The 17528-nt window shown below is 38.4% G+C and overlaps 1 protein-coding gene and 1 long non-coding RNA gene across 2 annotated transcripts in view; one reads left to right on the top strand and one right to left on the bottom strand.

Moving 5' to 3' along the window:
- LOC132988575 (uncharacterized) overlaps window positions 1–17528 on the top strand; it is a 116235-nt gene that overhangs the window by 20706 nt on the left and 78001 nt on the right. The window lies entirely within an intron of this gene.
- igsf9bb (immunoglobulin superfamily, member 9Bb) overlaps window positions 9086–17528 on the bottom strand; it is a 120022-nt gene continuing 111579 nt past the window's right edge. The window contains exons 20-21 of the mRNA XM_061056040.1: window positions 12488–12615; window positions 9086–10904 (exon numbers count right to left, since the gene is read on the bottom strand). Of these exons, the coding sequence (XP_060912023.1) occupies window positions 10690–10904; window positions 12488–12615 (343 nt within the window). The 3' untranslated portion in view covers window positions 9086–10689. The remainder of the gene's footprint in view (window positions 10905–12487; window positions 12616–17528) is intronic.

Here is a 17528-nt window from a genome sequence, read left to right as displayed (position 1 = left end):
CATTTTTAAGGCTGACATGCTTATTGGCTCTAACTTGGCCATACGTTTATGAGCGATATTTACACCACAATGTCAGGGGCTTAAAATTACAACTGCGTCAGATGGAAAATCCAGAGTATATCTGAACCTGTAAAAAAACAACTCTGAACTTATTAAATGTAAGGTGCAACAAATTATCAGGACCCGTTTTTTTTTTAATAACAAGAAAAGTCATGTTGGAAAATTTAAACATTTTAATAAATAAAAATTGATGTAATATACACCATTATGAATATACAACTACAACAAGCATACCAAGACATTTGAAATACAAAAAACTGACAGTTCAATTTAGTTGCTTTAAAAGCTTAAATTTCTAGGAAGAGTGGGGGTGAGCAGGAGTTACAACAGCCATACATTCTTGTTAGTGTTTGTGCCAACAAATATAAAAAGCATCATGACCACTGACTTCTCAGAGATGGTAAAAACACAAAAATAAGATCAAATGTCCATTAAGTGGATTGAAGATTTGAACAGACATTTTGAGGTACTGAGTTGTCTACGCCTGTGACTACAGTGAACACACTCACATGTTTTGTTGCTGTAAAAAAAGAAACCAGTTGTGTACATCTCAGGAAGACTGCACAATTAAGAGGAGACAATGAGTTTTGTTTGTTCTTCTTCCACTTGTATTGCATTTGTTACAAAAGAAAACAGAAGCTTGTATGTTTACATAAAGTTTTCATGTATAGAGGCTCCACAATGTTGAGTTGAGTCTTGGCAGCAAATGTTTTTTCAAACAGTTTTAGAAAGTATCTTTTCAACACAATATATCTGGTATCAAACATAGTAACCCCTCAGGTCCCTTAATGGTGGTTATGTGGTGAGTTTTGGAGTAGCCTGGCTGCACAAGAACCACTGAACCATATTCACCCAGTGGGCATTTTCCTCTGACGTCACGCTCAGGGTGGGAAATCTTGAATGTATATTCTACATCTGTTTTCCAGGTTTGCCGAGGGATATAAACCAAGGAAATCTTACTATTGTTATCATAACTGATTCACATTTTCTCAGCAACGGATAAGACGTAAATAGAGGAAATCAGAAAGTGGGCCATATTTTAAGAAAAAACAAAACAGCATATTTGATGGCCCGATAAAAATGACCCTTTGATAGCTTTATGACAAGATAAGATAGCTTTAGTTTGCATTGAACCGTTCTATGCTAACACAACTGTTACCTAAAAATTCAAGTCTATACTCAAGTATTGTTAGCTAAATGCTAACTTAAGGTACAATGATTAGGTAGGAACATCTGCCCATGTTTTAAAGTAAATCAAACATATTTGATTTCTCATAAAGTAACAAAAGTTAATCAATAAAAGCTGTGTTGTGATTTTAGCAATTTTCAGCTAACATTATGTTTGATAGAGTTACATGACAAGATAGGATAGGCTAAAAGGGTTGGTTAGAATTCATACATTTTTTAGCTAATGTTGATCGTGTTTTATGATAAACTAGGATATCCTAAGAGGCTAAGTTTGCATTTAAATAAATGGTAGCTAAAATTGACTGTTTCCTTAGACTTTAAGTCTATCACATGGACATTAATGTTAGTTTTGAAGTGGTTAAATGTTAGCTAAAGCAGACAAAGAATGGTAGAAAAAATCTTGAGGGAAATCTGGTCATTGATAAAAGTAAAACAACATATTTGATAAATGATTAAGTAACCAAAGGTAAGTAGCAACAGCTAATGTTAGCTAGAAAGTGGTTGAATGCTAGCAAAGCTGTTGACTAACTTTAGCTAATGAGGCATTAAATATGTATTTTACTGTAGACACTGCCTGATGTCTTTCTGGATTTGTAATGTCCATTATACTTTAACAGTTGCTGTTCAATCGTTTCCTTCCATCGATACCTTTAAATGCTGCTTTTCTTTGCAGCATGACAGTATAACTTATCTCCCGACCCTGAGCATGTTTGGAGAAGATAATTGTTTTGTGAATCAATCATAAGGGTTTCTGGAGGGGGTTACTATGTTTACCTGACCGGATAGAAAGACTTTGAGAAATACAAAGGTCAAGGTGAGCATCTATATTCACCCACACCAAACACAATGTGTAGAAACTATTTTGCAATCACCAATACAATCGTAGCACTGGGACCAAAATTAATAAGAAAATAATAAACTCAATCCCAAGAAAATCATTATGATGTGTATTTAAATAAATGTCCTATTGAATTTCCTTGCTTTTAAAATTTGCCACTCAAAATGTTCTTCCTATCTGATCTGTGTATTCCCTGAAACTACAGCAGTCAAAGAAAACCATCCAAAGACATGACGAGCAGGTCAGATGACATACTGGCCAAACAACCACCTTCAGTACAGTACAGGATCGTGTAGCTACATTTTGTCTGAAGCAAGGAAACAACTAACTTAAAAAAAGCACCACAGATGTTTTTTTGAATAGCACCAGTTGTCATAATGTATAAGACTTGTTTTTGTTTTTGGCAATGTACAGCACTGAATTAAACGTCTCCACTGTGTGGAGTAACTTTTAGCAGCTGCTGCAATGCTCAACCTCCACTTTTGAACAAAAAGGCAACTAAACGTTCATCGCATTAACTCAAACATGCTTTTTGTTTACAAACCAAAAAAGAAAAGAAACGGAAAGCAAACATTTGGATCCCCCTTCTGTCAGTTCAAAGCAGCATCATGAAGCAATGTGTCTGTTACATACATACTGTAAATATATACGCTGTGAAACAGTTTGTGAATTAGATGATTATACATGTTTATTCTCTGCTGTGATACAAATTGCAACGGAGCACCATAGTAGGGAAAAAAATAAAAGACTCTCACCGTTCTGTCATGCCAAAGAACTTTTTAAAAGGGACTGCAGAAGCATGTTTTCAACTAGAGAGGAGCTAAATCCACCGAAATAAAGAGTGGTTAGAAGATGTCCAGTAACAAGTCCCCTCTCATTAAATATGGCAGCTTGGTTTGTGGCCCTACGCTTCAAAATATGACCATCTAGGTACAACTCTAGTGCCATTTTGGCATGTGCAGGTAAAAGTGAAGTCATGGGACAATGCCCATTTGTTTTTGAAGAGGTGTTATGAAGCCCAAAGATGGCGGAGACCATCTACCTTCCAGCTGATCCAGAAGAAAAAAAAGGTGGAGTTGATGGAGGCCAAATGAAACATGGCTGCTGAAACACGACAGTAGCTCATCCACCTCATTATTAAGCTAGCATTAACGCCCTGTACCTTGTTTTATCAGGCAGTATATTTCTTTAATTCTGCTCTAACAAAGGGCATTTTGACATGCCACCTAATGGGGCTTCTTTGGTTTTTGGAAGCCCCCCTCAAGTGGACACTCAAGGAATTGCAGTTTTCTTTCCACTCCTGCATTTGCTTCATTTTTCAGCACCGGAGGTTTCTGCTTGTAAGAAGTATTTCAGAGTCCAATTAGACCTTCAAAATAAAGCAGTAAAGCTAGAAAACAGGCATGAGCTGGTTGTGAATTGGTTGCATTAATAATCAGGTTTAGAAACCTCAAAAGAATATTCTAGACTGATGTGTTCAGGGGACGGGGGCCATTAGAGGGTACATGTGTTTCTTTTGGGTGTGGGGTGAATAATCTGTGCATTATTAGATTAAGAAGTGAAGAGTAATTATTAATAAAGCATAATGTATAAAACGTAATAAATACTTAAAGTAGTCATGTAACCTACAGTACGCCTGTTACCAAGCTAAGGCATGGCATATGACATACTCACTTTATTTCTTTAAAACAAGTTCCCATCTTAAAACATCAATCTGAAATCGAGCGCCACACTCCATGATTATGAGTTGTACCTTCAGCGTCATGTTTTGAAGTCTAGGGCCACTGAAAAAAAACAGCTGTTAGGACTACTTAGGAGTGAGCGCGTGCTGCCCATAAGTACTCACAAAGCAAAAGGATGATGAACTTTAGTTTACTGAATCATTCTGTGTCAGTCTCCGTGTAACAGACAGTGAGATATACAGTACAGTAACGTTTTGGTGCACCATTTTCTTTTTTTTTGTACACAACCTCCAGACAGACGTCATATATCTCTACTTTGTGTTAAGATTCTGCTACAATATAAAGCAACAAATAGATATAAAAATAATAGAATATAGACTACATTCTTGAAAACAAGTACTGTCCCCAAATATAGATACTCATAAACCATTTTGGTTCCATGACAAGATATATATATATATATATATATATATATTTATACGTGTATTTATATTTTTTTCTCTATATCTCCTGGCTCTATGATATTACATTTTGAAACTAATTTCTAGCTTTTAGAAGATTTCCATCACTCACATAGACATTGGTCTGTTACATCATGTGATAATGTGTCGCTGAGGCAGACCCTACACTACTCAGTTCCCGCCCGCTGATGTGCATCATCTGACAGGGTATGCTCATGTGAGATATTATTGACATGGTGGAACAAAAACTCAAATGGGTAATGACTGTTTTTACAGTCATGTTTGGACAATAGTTGATACATTTTTAAATCTCAGTACTTTCCTGCTTGTTGCCATAGGGACACACTGATAACATGTATTTCAAATGGTTTGCACTGACGGTTCAAATTAAGCACGGCTTTGTTTACAGTTTAGGTTTTAAATGGTGGAATCAGCCTCCTTAGTACTTTATGTAATTTAATGTTGATTTTGTGGTGTTATTTAACTCTTAATATAATAAATATAATATTCCCCCCTTTGAAAAATGTCCTTAAAGGAGTCCTTCAAAGTCTACATTAAGTGTAATTATGTAATTTATTTAGTGTGTTACTCTCACTTTAAGGAAGCTAATTGTATTATTGTACTGACCTGTGAGATAAGATTCTAGTTATATGATAGTATAGTTATTTTTGATATATTAAACTGCAACATGTAATCGTTTCAATTTGCAGTGTGTTGCCCGAAAATGTCAAGATTAAAAGTCAAAAACAATCGTCTATATGGAGACATTTTGATGTGAAAAGTCTGAAAGTGTAAAAGGAACCCTTGGGCTCAAATGTGTCCAGAATTGTGCAGAATTTAGTTTTTTAAAAAGTGTTGTTTTTTTTCCACGTCTCTGCATGTCGGGTGACGAGAGTTCGAAGGACAGAGCTGTGTATTTAAAGTCTTTTCTGTGATAAAACAAAAACAAATGTTTAGTTTTTGTGGTATCTGTTAGCACCAGAGGGTTTTCCTCTCCTACTGCAGCATGTGGGGTGAAAGTTTGTTAAATGTGTCAAAAATGGGATTATTCTTTACAACGTGGTAGTAAGTCTCTGTCAATGCATCATTCTGCTCTGGCCTAATGATGCAGACCTTTATGACTTAATGTGAGTCTTAGTGTGAATGTGAGTGTGTTTTTATATTACTGAGCTCTTTATGTGATAGACAATAAAAAATTTTGAATCTTGAGTCTGGAGTTATTAAATCTGTGTGATGTTTTTCACCACAATAACTAACTCTATTCTATTTGGGGGTCTTCTACTGTACCATCAAATACTTATATAAAACTGTGTAGCACTGTTGGAGGCTGAATATGTCAAAGGTTACAGAACAGCAATGGCTCTGTGGTCAAGACTCCATGATCAATCTAGGATTTGTTAATGACAGATCAATTGGTTTATGTCTGAGTGTTGTGTGTAACACAAGTCAGACTGCCATGTGAAAAACAAATCATCAAAATGTGTTTCTGTTCATTCCAGACTACACTACTGTGGATTAAAATGTACCTAACACAAGATGTAAAGATTAATTAAATGGAATCCATTTCTGGGATTGTTAACATTTTTAGTTTGAAGTCAGTTTAAAGTCTGACTGATAACTTTGATCTGTCACAGCTCCTGTTGGCTTTGGACCTGCAAATCACCGGTTTACTCATTAAAGCTACAGGGCGTTTGTTCTGGCGGTGACGACTCTGCATGTGTCTGAGTAGCACTGAACATTTCACACCATGCAGATAATGTCTTTCACTTTCTACAATGTTCATGGAAACATCTCTCAGTGGCACATCAGGACGTATACAGTACTTCTTTATTGAGGCTGATGTGACCTCACCCTCGTCATATAAATTAAGATGCCCAATCCATCGTGCTCACACTGTCACTCCCTCTTTGAAGCCCTTAGTGAAGAAGTATCCTCACAGTCACACAAAGCTACACACCTGTGCTGCTTTCAACAGCGGTCTTGTGATGTTGGATTTTCAGGGGTTTCTCTAAGTTGGTGAAGTCATTCTCTCTATACTTTCAGCCAAAACATGTAAAAATCTAAATCACACCACCGAACCCTCATTAGATTCAGAATTATTGACAGTTTAGTTCAGTTAAGCAGTTTGAGTAGTATGGAGGTGAAAGACGGAAAGTAAATGTTCAAACTTTAACTTGTAAAGTCTAAAAACTGGTTCTCCTCGTCTACATAAAAACTGTTTCCATTTTGAAATAAAAAATTTAAATATAGTTTATGTTAAATTCTGTAACTGCATGCATATTGTCGACCAATTTGTAATAAAATATGCCATTTCTTATATTACATTTTACAAGATATAGATCAATTTATATCTACACATTTGGATAAAGAGTCTTCTTTTTATTTAAATCTGTCTATGTTGATTTCTTTGAAATCTTTAAATTACAGTATGGATCAGTGTGAAGTTGGCAAAGTGCATTATTTGTGATTTTGCAGATACAGTTTACACTAAATTAATTATAAAGTTAATTCTTCAGGAGAAAAAAGACATTAGATACGAATTGATACAGTACAGTATGTCCATTAGAAGCAGGTTTGATTGTTATAATAAAGTTCTTTTTGTTTTCAATTCTTGATAAAAACTCTTTTAAGGAAGTTCAAAGACGTTCTGGTATCTTCATGTATACGGTAAGTCAGAGTCCCGATCTTACAGCCTTAACCCGTGGTAATATAGCCAGTATCTTTAATGGAGAACTGATTGAAATCACTTCCTGTTAGGTGTATTTATCTTCCATACACAGTGCAAGGATCTCTGTCCTCTCTTCAAACACAACAAACTGAGTGCTGCTGATAAAGACCTCCCTGGAGAGATCAGCTGAGAGGACCCACAGCAGCACAAACAACAGAAGACGAGCAGTGAAACATTCAATAAAACAAACGTATGGAGCTCTCTCTTCTTAAACCTTTCTATAAATGGCATAAAAAAGGCTTTTATGGAAGAAGAGCTCCTTGTTTCTCTTTGATTGTGATTTTGAATCCAAGCACGACTCCAACAAGTGTCCTCCAACCACATTTGTATAAATATGAGCGGCTGTGCAGCCTTGAGTCACTTTTGAATAACGAGGTCCTCAAAAATATGTCAGCAATGAGATGGGATTTGTCTTCATTTATCAAGAGGATAACTACTCTTTAGCTACTCAATGAATTGCTCAGCACCTTTGACTGCAAGAAGAGCCTTTATGTGACACCCAAAAAAAAACTATTAGATCGGATTCTTCATTGAGCCATTACTTTTTTAGCTCTTTTAAAAAACTGTTTGCTAACAATTGAAGATTATAATTTACCATCAGCGAAAACAGCTGTTCCACCTAGTTTGTCAGTCAAATTTGTTAGATTTTTTATTTTTTTGGCACCTGCATTGGGGAGTCACAGGCTTTAGACTTTTTAAACTGAGCCTCAAAACGATTTGGAGGGGCTGAGAGCTGAGCTGAACTTATTTCTAGGTGTCTGTGTAGGTTCTCTGTTAATCAGGTCATGGTACATTTGAAGCTTGATTAAAAGACAACTTGACTTGGTTGAAAATCTTAAAGATGTTGTACCTCTCCTCCTAGTTTAGAACTGAAGAAGAATTTTGCAGGAGAGGAGACACGACTAAAAGATCTTCAACCTAGTCCAGTAGTCTTTGGATCAAGCTTAGGTGGAATTTGGTGGAATTTGGTTTAAGGTGAGTATTCATCATTATTATTCACAGAGAACTCTTTCTCTTTATAACAAAAGGATGCTGTAATTAAAACATTAAATAAAATAGTTTCACATTCAAATATATGTTTCTCAGGAACTCGGGGGCTGTGAGCTGAGCTGCTGCTAAGCTTGTTTCTTTGATACATTCAGATCCATTCAGATATGTCGACAGGAGCCGTTTAGAATTATGTCTTATAGTAGTAAACTTCCTTGTTTGAGCCCAGTTGCCTGAGACCACCTCTTCAAGTGGACTTGTAGTACAGTACGTTTGTGTTCACACTGATCAAATGAACCAGACTTTGGGCCTGGGTTCCTAATGTGAAACAACCCTTACTTAGTATTTTCTTTCATATTTAGTAGTTCAATAAAAATATGCATGTTTCCTCTTTACACCTTAAAATGCACATTTTAACAGAAGCTTTCTGCATTCAGAGCAGAACTCCTCTCCTTCTGCAGGCGCTTAATGTGTAAAAACTTCATCAGTTAACTAAACGTGGTCACTTGTGGCTGATTTTAAGGAGACCGTGTTGGAGTTGTGTTTTCTCAAAATTACAACAACTGTATGACAAACAAAAGAAAACTGAGTGTACCCCTCCAAACACACTGCAGTAGGACACTGATGCTGCTTTCAGGCGGTGTTAGGAACCGAAGATATGTCAGTGAAATCAACCTCTGCAGAAACCGAGCACCTTTGAAACAAAGCTCAAGACAAATATAGAAAAAGGGCAAGAAAAGCTTGGAAGTGTTACACTACACACTCCTCCTTAGCTGATCTAAAATATGTCAAACAAGTTTGCTGTGTTGTATCCGATGTAATGGCACTTTCTTTACTTATCCAAACATTGTTTAGCCCCCTAGTTTCCCCGTATCCAGGCCAGTTAGACAAACTTCATCATGTCACTCAAAAATCATTGGCTCACTTTGAGTTACCTTCGTTGCCTCGTTAACATTTCCTTCAGGGATGACAGTATACTTTCCCAATTTCTATTTCAAATGACCAACACATAAAGAGACAAAATACAAAGGCTGTGAATAAAAAATACATGCGCACACAAACAAACAAACACACAAATAAAAAGTCTAAAAGTAGAAAAAAGAAAATCTGACAAAAGTGATGCTGGCAACCAACCAGAAGATCCATTAAGGCCAAACAAAGCCATTATTATTATTTTATTTTGTTATGCCCTCTAGTAAGTATGAAAAAATACTATCATTTACTATGGCACAAAATCTTATCCTCCACTACGTATGGTTGTTGTTTTGAATTGTTTTTGGCATAACTATAGTTCTCTCTGTTGGGATTAGGAACCCTCTACACTACCTAAAGTAGAAGAACAGACACACACGTCTGATGAAATGGACAAGATTTTGCTCCAGTGCAAACTGTAATGAGATATGAAGAGCTGAAGGTAATTGGAGCACTTGTATGAATGAGTGAAAACAACACTCATAGTTTATTATAGGTGAACAAAATGAACTGCACGACATCTGATTGTAAAGACATGACGTGTAGTGAAAGTTCAAAATGAGTTCCTACAGGCCGAGATGAGGAGTTCAGGGTTGTGTTTCTGTTTGCACTCGTTCTTTAGACAACAAGTCAACGTCCCGATCTGAAATGACGGAGCAGATAAGATGAGTAAAGGTGAATTTCAAAATGAGTTTGAAAGAATTTTCACGCTCCAATAAAAAATCATCTTACTAAGCTCAGAAATGGGATTTAAGAAGAAGGTCGTATTAGAGAAGCGAGCTGATAAAGAGAGAGGTGACAAAAGGCTAGTTTGATCTGCTGGCTGATCCTGGTGGTGGTGAGATCTCGTGTCCTGTGCTCTGAGGTATACTTGGTAAGAAGTGAGAACACCCATGAGGTGAGTTTCTCGGTCGGCAGATAATAGACGTTGCTGGCGGAGAGGATCCCGTGGAAGGTGCTGTAAACGGAGACCCGAGGGGGGCGTTTTTTTTTGTTTTTTTTTGGAAGGTAGTGGTGGTGTTGGGTGGAGGGAGGGGGGGGATCAGGTGGGGTGGGCTCAGCACAAGAAACGTGACCCAAGCCTGGAGGAGCCTTTTGAATCAAATCAATGGAGTAAAACCGGAGTTGGACAACTTGTTTGTTTTTAATCAAGAAAAGGAAATCAGGGACGCTGGTAATCACGTATTGCCTCTTTTTGATTTCACTTTTTTTTTTTTTGCACTGGAGTAAAACTTTGGAAAACTGTGGCAGCTAAAAGTTTTATTTGAACTCCTAAAACTTGCCTTTATACATTTTTAAAGGGAACGCGACCTGATTTAAGCACACAGATTGATGTTGTGCGTACAGGCTTCCCAGTTACTATCTGTAAAAAAACAAGCTAATCTTTGTGTAAGAGCACGCCTCAGATGTTAATTTGTTATGCCATGTTGATCACCAATTCTTCTTTTTCATTGACTTATATTGGGACAAAATTCTGTCTGCACTTTTTCTTAAGTTTGGTGACTGTAGATCAGTCTGGTGGGTTCTTGATCTGGTTTCTGATTCTTGTTTTCACAGATTAGGTTGATGTCATGGCAGAATGCTTTCTCGTGCAGATTGAACTGACCAGTAAACCAATTCTGAATGCTCAAATACAGCGCTACTCCCTTTAATCAATAGTTCAGAATCATTTAAAGTGTTTGTTTTAAAATCTGGAGTGTAGCTAGTGCCGTTTTTTTTTTTTTTCATATGGGGTTTGTGTTGTATGGTGGTGACCTTGTCCTCTAGGGTTTTTTAAAGGAGAGTGGCATGGTCCAGGTCTATGTTGTCCATGCTGGCCAAAATAGCCTTCTGGTCCTCGCGGGGTGGGCGTCGATACAGCAGAGCAGAGAAGCGAGTGTATGGGTCGTGGAGGATGGGCCGTTTCTTCTTCTTGCGGAGGTAGAGAGCTTCTTCGGGCTGGAGTACCTGAGAGGTGTAGGCCTGCTGGGTCTGAGAGGTGGAGACACCTGGAGGAGAGGGGGAGGGAAAAGCAGGTCACCAGAGACCAGCAGACCTCAAAGTGACTGTGTTTAAAGACTCAAGCTCAAATGTGTTTTTATACTCAAAGCCTGTCCCAATGCTTTCTTAAACAGGTTTGGATATGTCATAGTCTGCTGTACCACATGCTGTGGTCCGCATCAACCAGGCCAAAGAGAGGGGATTTAAAGAGTTCAGCATTTCTTATTGGGAAATTTGCTGATGTCATGTTAAATTCAAAATCTGACACCACTCAACTGACAACTGCCTGACCAGAACTCAGGCCTGGCTGATGAAAGTCCGATGAACCAATATCATTTTATAACTCTTCGGATCAGGACTCTGACTCCTGGGATAATGACAATGTGGCTACCAGAGGTCAGTCCTGAGGCGCCAGGAGCCAAACCCAGTAAGAAAACCTGTTTGGTACTGTGACAATCTTTGGATCAGTATTTTGGATGTCTCTGCATGCTGGCACACTGCTATTTACATGATAGATTTCAGTCTAAATAAAACAGACTGAACTCCTGCTGAACTTCTCGTCTTTCACTGTGCTCCTGAACACACAGAGCACACACAGGGGGGCACTGTATGAATTATATTGATGGCAGATTGAAGTTATATTTTGCTGAATTATTCCCACATCAGTAACAATCAGTGCCTTTCCCAGTCAAGACGGATGGTGAATATTTCTGCATGAGGCATAACAAGAAAACTTCATTAATTATTTAAATCTCCAGATGAGCCTACAGGTTCAGACAGGATCTATGTTAACTCATGTTCTGTGTGCTGAACATCAAATAAAGGTAGGCTGTAAACATTCATTTACTTATTTTCTCTGCTGGTATCCTTGGCTACATTCTCCTGTGCATGCGTAATGGACGCTGCACATTAAAATTGTAAAGTATAAGAACTATCAAACATTCAACTCTTTTGCAGGAGAGCAAAAAAGTGTGTGTGCTTCCAGATGTTTTATACAGAAGCAAATTGGAGGGAGTGCGCATGATGGAAAGCTTTTTTGCTGTAGTTGGCTCAAGCAGGATTCTCCCTGAGGTGTAGTGGTGAGCGGTGATTGTGACATCACCAGACCGGCCTTATATCTAAAGGATTATGAAGATGATTGAAGACAAGGAAAACAGCAATAGATTTCAATTGATGCGCAGTACATTTTGTGTCTTCAAGATAGGAACACAACACGTGTTGGCGTGACAACACAGCATTGAAAGAATGACATACCCCTAGGCACTAACAGGGGCACAAGTGGACGCTGGCCATGAGAAAGACAACTGCGCCAAACGATGTGCAAGCAGGGTGCATAAGAGGACATAGGCAGGGTTTTAAAAAAAAAAAAAATTTAAATATGAACATTTAAGCATTAAGTCATGCTCTCATACTGGACTATAGGGCTCTTTTTTTTAGGGGTTAGGATTATATCCTGAACAATTCTGATGCTTATTTTCCTGGTAAGAAAAACCCCATAAAAATACATCTATGGAAGCAAAATGTGTTTACCTGTGGTCATCATGATTTTTGAAAAAAGAAAAAGGGAGAACCGAGAGGAACAGGGTCACACCTGCTTTCTTTCTGGTCTTGGAGTTATTGTTGTTCATCATCATCTTCTTGGCCTTTTTAATACGTTGGTATCTCAGTGCATCAATCCTCTCAGACCCCGAAAGGGCAATCGGCGCACCTCGACGTTTTCTGGATACAGAAAAGAGAGAAGGGAAAAACGGGTAACTCCAGGCAAAACATAGTCAGTGGACTGTGTTTCTGCACTACGGAGTGCAACCAAACAAGAAATCCCACACAATCTCAAAACAGCACTGCTTGTGCTAAGCAAGAGGTGCAGCACATTTCCAAAGGATCAATGTGAGACACCTAGAAGGCATTGCTCTTTCAAATCCAAAAAAGCTTTAAAGAAGAATTTGGTATATTCTGATATCATCAAAATCTTGCACATCATCTGGATGTACCAGGGTATTTTTTCACTAAATGATTGATTATGTTTTGAGATAATTAGTTTGTAAATCCAGATGTTTTATGAGTTCAACATCTTGAAGTTGTTCTGTCCTTTGAGGACATTTAAGATATGTTGCTCAAATTGATCCAAATCATCTTCATCCAAAGAAAAGCCAAGTTTTACATGATCCCTGAAACCATCTATTTACCTCATGGTATAACAGTGATTAATGTCTGAGAAGATACAACATTTAAATAAACTTGCACTGTTGGTTTCAGAGGAAATGTCTCCATAAATGATGAATACTTTGAACAATTGTCACCAAGACTTTTTCAATTGGTGTTTACGTTTGTAGATTGTAAATAATTCTTTAACAAAATGAAACTCTGAAAATAACAGGTGCAAATGTTTCATTGCTGTGGAGTGTATATATTATTTAGCTGCTCATGGTTGCATCTACACACCTCCCTCCCATTCACGGAGGCACTTGGCAGCCCACAGATTTCTGCCACAAACACACACTCGGTTGTCTCAAGGCACAAAAAAAACAATTAGCATTACAGAATGGCCATCTTCCCACCGCGGCTGCAGAGAGAAACCGATGGTCGTTAGTAGAGGGGGGAGAATCACAGCTGAGCAACAAAGCATCATCAATATGTATTCATAGACATGGATACTGTCTACAATGGGCTTCACCATGCTGACAGGGGGAGAGATGGCGGGAGGGGAAAATGACTACTTGGGAACAGTCACATAATGAAAAATAAGCCAAAGAAAAGCGAAGCACTAGGACAACAAATGTAACAAGAATTTATCCATAGAATTGTTTTTTTTTTTCTTTTTTTGGAAAACGGAGGAGCAATATTTAGCGATGGCATGCATGGCAGTTTGCACATGGAACACGACTTTAAAGGGGAATACATTCAAGTGCACTTCATTGGGCAGTTCACTCGAACATACAGGGGTCCTCAAGGCCCCTGTGTGCCGCCCATTAGCAAGCCCTTGGCAAAACGTTTGTTCCTTAAGATTAAAAGAAGTGCGTGAGCTGTTTCAGCAGGACACTTGCTTCACATTGCCGTGAGAACTGTTCTGCAGTCCAAACCTACACGTGCAATTGTAAACTCAAAGTAGATGGTTGGATTCATGCTCTACACAGATGCTTAATAAAGGGGATTAAGGCCATGTGTCCACAGGGAATCTAATTTGACTCATTCTGTCTAAAGAGGTCCCCACTGAGAGTACTTGTCCTGTCTCTGACTACTCCTCTGTTGCTGTGAAAATGCTAATGCACACCTCCTGAAACTGGTGCATTGCGAACCTTATAGCTTTAATCACTGTTAGGAGCATGCCACAGCTTTCCTACTTTCTTGATAATGGAAAAAAAAAGAGCTGTGAAAGTTGGCTCCCAGTGGACACAAAGCTTAATGTGACGTCATAACGCCAATCTTTCAAAATATATCTTGGAGATTGGGGTCCAAAATATTTTCAATTGGTGTCATTTAATACAAGCATCTGTAAAATAAAGATGGCAGGATGTGTCACGCTTGAGGAGAGTGCTAAGTACGATACATTAGAAAGTGATAATAGGAGAATACATAATGTGTTTGTTTTTGTACACAAGAAGTCAATGTACACACTTAGTTTCAAAAGTGGAGCTGATGGGACGTGTCTTAAACCTTCAATCTTTCTAATGGCTGGGGGGGGGGGCTCCTGCAACAGCAGAGTCAATTTGTCTCTTTTCTCTCGTGAATTTATGGTCTCGATCCTTAGATTGAGTATAGAATGATGTCCATTCTGTACACTGTGCTCCCATTAGAGTAAAATAGAATATAGAATATATAGAGGGGTATGTGTTAGGGCATAGTCATTATGTCTCATTACAATGGCACCTGTCACTTGGTGGGATATGTCAGGCAGCAAGTGGACATTTTGGCTTCTAGGGTTATGTGCTGGAAGAAGCAAAATGGACAGGAGAAAGGTGATAAGTGACTTCGACGAGGACCAAATTGTGATAGCTAGTCAACTGGGTGATAGCATCTTCAAGTCTGCAGCTCTTGAGGGGTGTCCCCATTCTGCAGTGGTCCTAAAAGTGGTCCAAGGAAATGAACCAGTAAACTAGCGTACGGACAATAGGTGGCCAGAGCTCATTGATATGCACAGTGAGGAAGGCTAACCCAGGTGGTCCAGCAACAGAACACTCAAACATTTCTGAGTTTATGAAACATCTTAAATTAAAACTGATGAATCCTAATAAACACAGAAAAGCTGAAGATAGTGCTGAGGGTTCCAGCCTACTCTGACTGCCCATATATTGTATTAAAAGCGCAAAATGATCCGTTTCTACTGGTACACGCTCGTAAACATGTCTCTCTCCTGCTAAGAGTCAATGTAGCTCGCCCAGCGACAACCTCTCTTCCTCCCTCCATCATAAATATAAACCAATAATAATCCATCCAGATCATCAACAAGAGCGGACTTTTTCTTTAACAGAATAATAAACACAGTGCTCTGAAATATGGATGTATTGGTCAAAACCATCCAAAATATTTTTGCACTATAAGAGCAACGTGACTTTGTCAATCAAAATATATAAAGTGAGTGGGGGAATAATGTTGGATCGGTATCGTAAATGTTCAGATAATACCTTTAAAAGGAAGCCAATAGAATATGGTATAAGAGAAGGAAACAGTTGTAACTTATTTGGCCAAAATTAATATCCTGTCGCGGCGTCCGAGACAAACCACAAAAGTGATGTCAGTCAGTCTGCGCGTGACAAAAACTCGCCTTTGGTAGGAACACGCGGGACAGTGAACTACATAAAGACACTCTTGCTCTGATGAAATAAAAAGACAGAACATAAATTATCCTACATTAATTCTAATAAAAAGTATTTTGTGCCTTTTCAGAGTGCGTCGTGTAGTAGTGCAGGATTTAAACAAAGTAATTGATTGATTGGAGGAATCATTTCAGCCCTAATAAACGGAACAACAGGGATGAGGACATTTCCCCCAATTACTTAACCCTCACACTGGTGTAGGATTAAGTGGACATTTAAAAAAAATTGCAGTTTCATCTGCTGAGGACCAATGCTTCATAAGTCGAAGCAGATGTCAAACAGCTGATTGTAGAAAACACAATCCATGTTATAAAATTAGATAAGGAAACATAGAATCATAAACGGTAATGCTGGAAAGCATTGCCGAACAAAGTAAAAACATATTTTGACTATACCTCCTACACTATGGTTTTTATAACAGGCCAATGGTCATGCTATCTGTGCATGCCTTAATGCTATTACAGTAAGATCAGCATCACCAACTACCAGCACAACCCTGATACTATACACTTTAACACCACTATATGTTGCTTGATGTGGGCTCCAAATCTGAAATCGTAGGCGCTGAAGGATATCTTGTGCTAAAGTACGAAATTCTGAGGGCTGTGACAGAAAGTAAGTCCTTGACGATTTGAGAATGAGAATGGGCAGGTCCAGTCTACTGTAGTAGCAGTGCAAAATGTTCTCCTCACAGTTTATATCAGTAAGCAGAAACATCCAAGGAAAGGCTATGGCCCTTGTGTTGATATCACTGCAATACTTGCTAATCTACTTGGCAAACAGTTCTGGATTGTAGTAGATGGCATGAATGAGGGATTCCTTTCATGAAGACTATGCTTTGTTCCACCATGCTATGAGCATATTAGAAAGGGGACTGGCTAGAGGAACAATTGATTGAAAGAGAGAGATCCAAAGGGGATAGATCGCTGATTACTGAGCTCCAGAGTGGGAGTGGGAAGGAAGGCAGTACACACTGAATATAGTAAGTAGTGTATTTTCCTTTTTTGTCTAGAGAAAAATGGGTGTCAATCAGGGGTTCATAACAAAGTCCTTCTAATTGGCATGGTTTTTTTTTAGTTTGGGTAAAGTAAACCACCAGCAGTTATCCTGATAGGTGGAACCCTAATCATCAGCTGCTGCCTGGTAAACAGACTCACTACTCTGAGTGGGTACTTGGAAGTCAAATAGTTGGGGGGATCTATCTCACACTGGCACTGAACTGCTGCAGTTTACAGGCAAAGTTAAGTGTAGTTGATGATTGACATAGTCGCCCAGTGCAAGTGTGCATGCATAATCAAAGATACAGCTTTTAATAAAAAGTTTAGGGCTGTATCTTTAGTTACAGTCATGCACTAACACGTCACAGCTTTATTTACATGGATATTATTTAATGGATTTTTTTTACAGGCCCTGACATTTAAGAGAATACTGCAATGGTTGAAAGTGCATGGTCATAGCTCATGCACCGTCTTTACAGGCATATTTTCACACACCAGTATACACAAATGTTTAATTAACTGCCATTGAAGCATGCCATTTCTTGTTGATGCAGGAGTTTTGAAGCAGCAAATCTTATTGACAATTATATCCTCAAGAGACATGTTGCATGACAAGTATTGTATTACTGTTGAAGAGCTCTTTAACTTAGTTCAAGTGAGTTGATCTTCATATCCCACTGTAGCATACTTCTAGCAAACAGTTTGTCATGTGCATTGGTCTGTCTCTGGATGCAGAGGGAGGCCTTATAGAGAGATGTCAGCAGATAGTTGAGCTCATAAAAAAAAATACCATCATCTTACAGTTCACTGGCAAAACCTA

This window comes from Labrus mixtus, chromosome 14, assembly GCF_963584025.1.
Source record: "Labrus mixtus chromosome 14, fLabMix1.1, whole genome shotgun sequence".
NCBI lineage: Eukaryota > Metazoa > Chordata > Actinopteri > Labriformes > Labridae > Labrus > Labrus mixtus.
The sequence above is the reverse complement of the archived record's forward strand: the minus strand, read 5'-3'. Positions and strand labels throughout refer to the sequence as shown.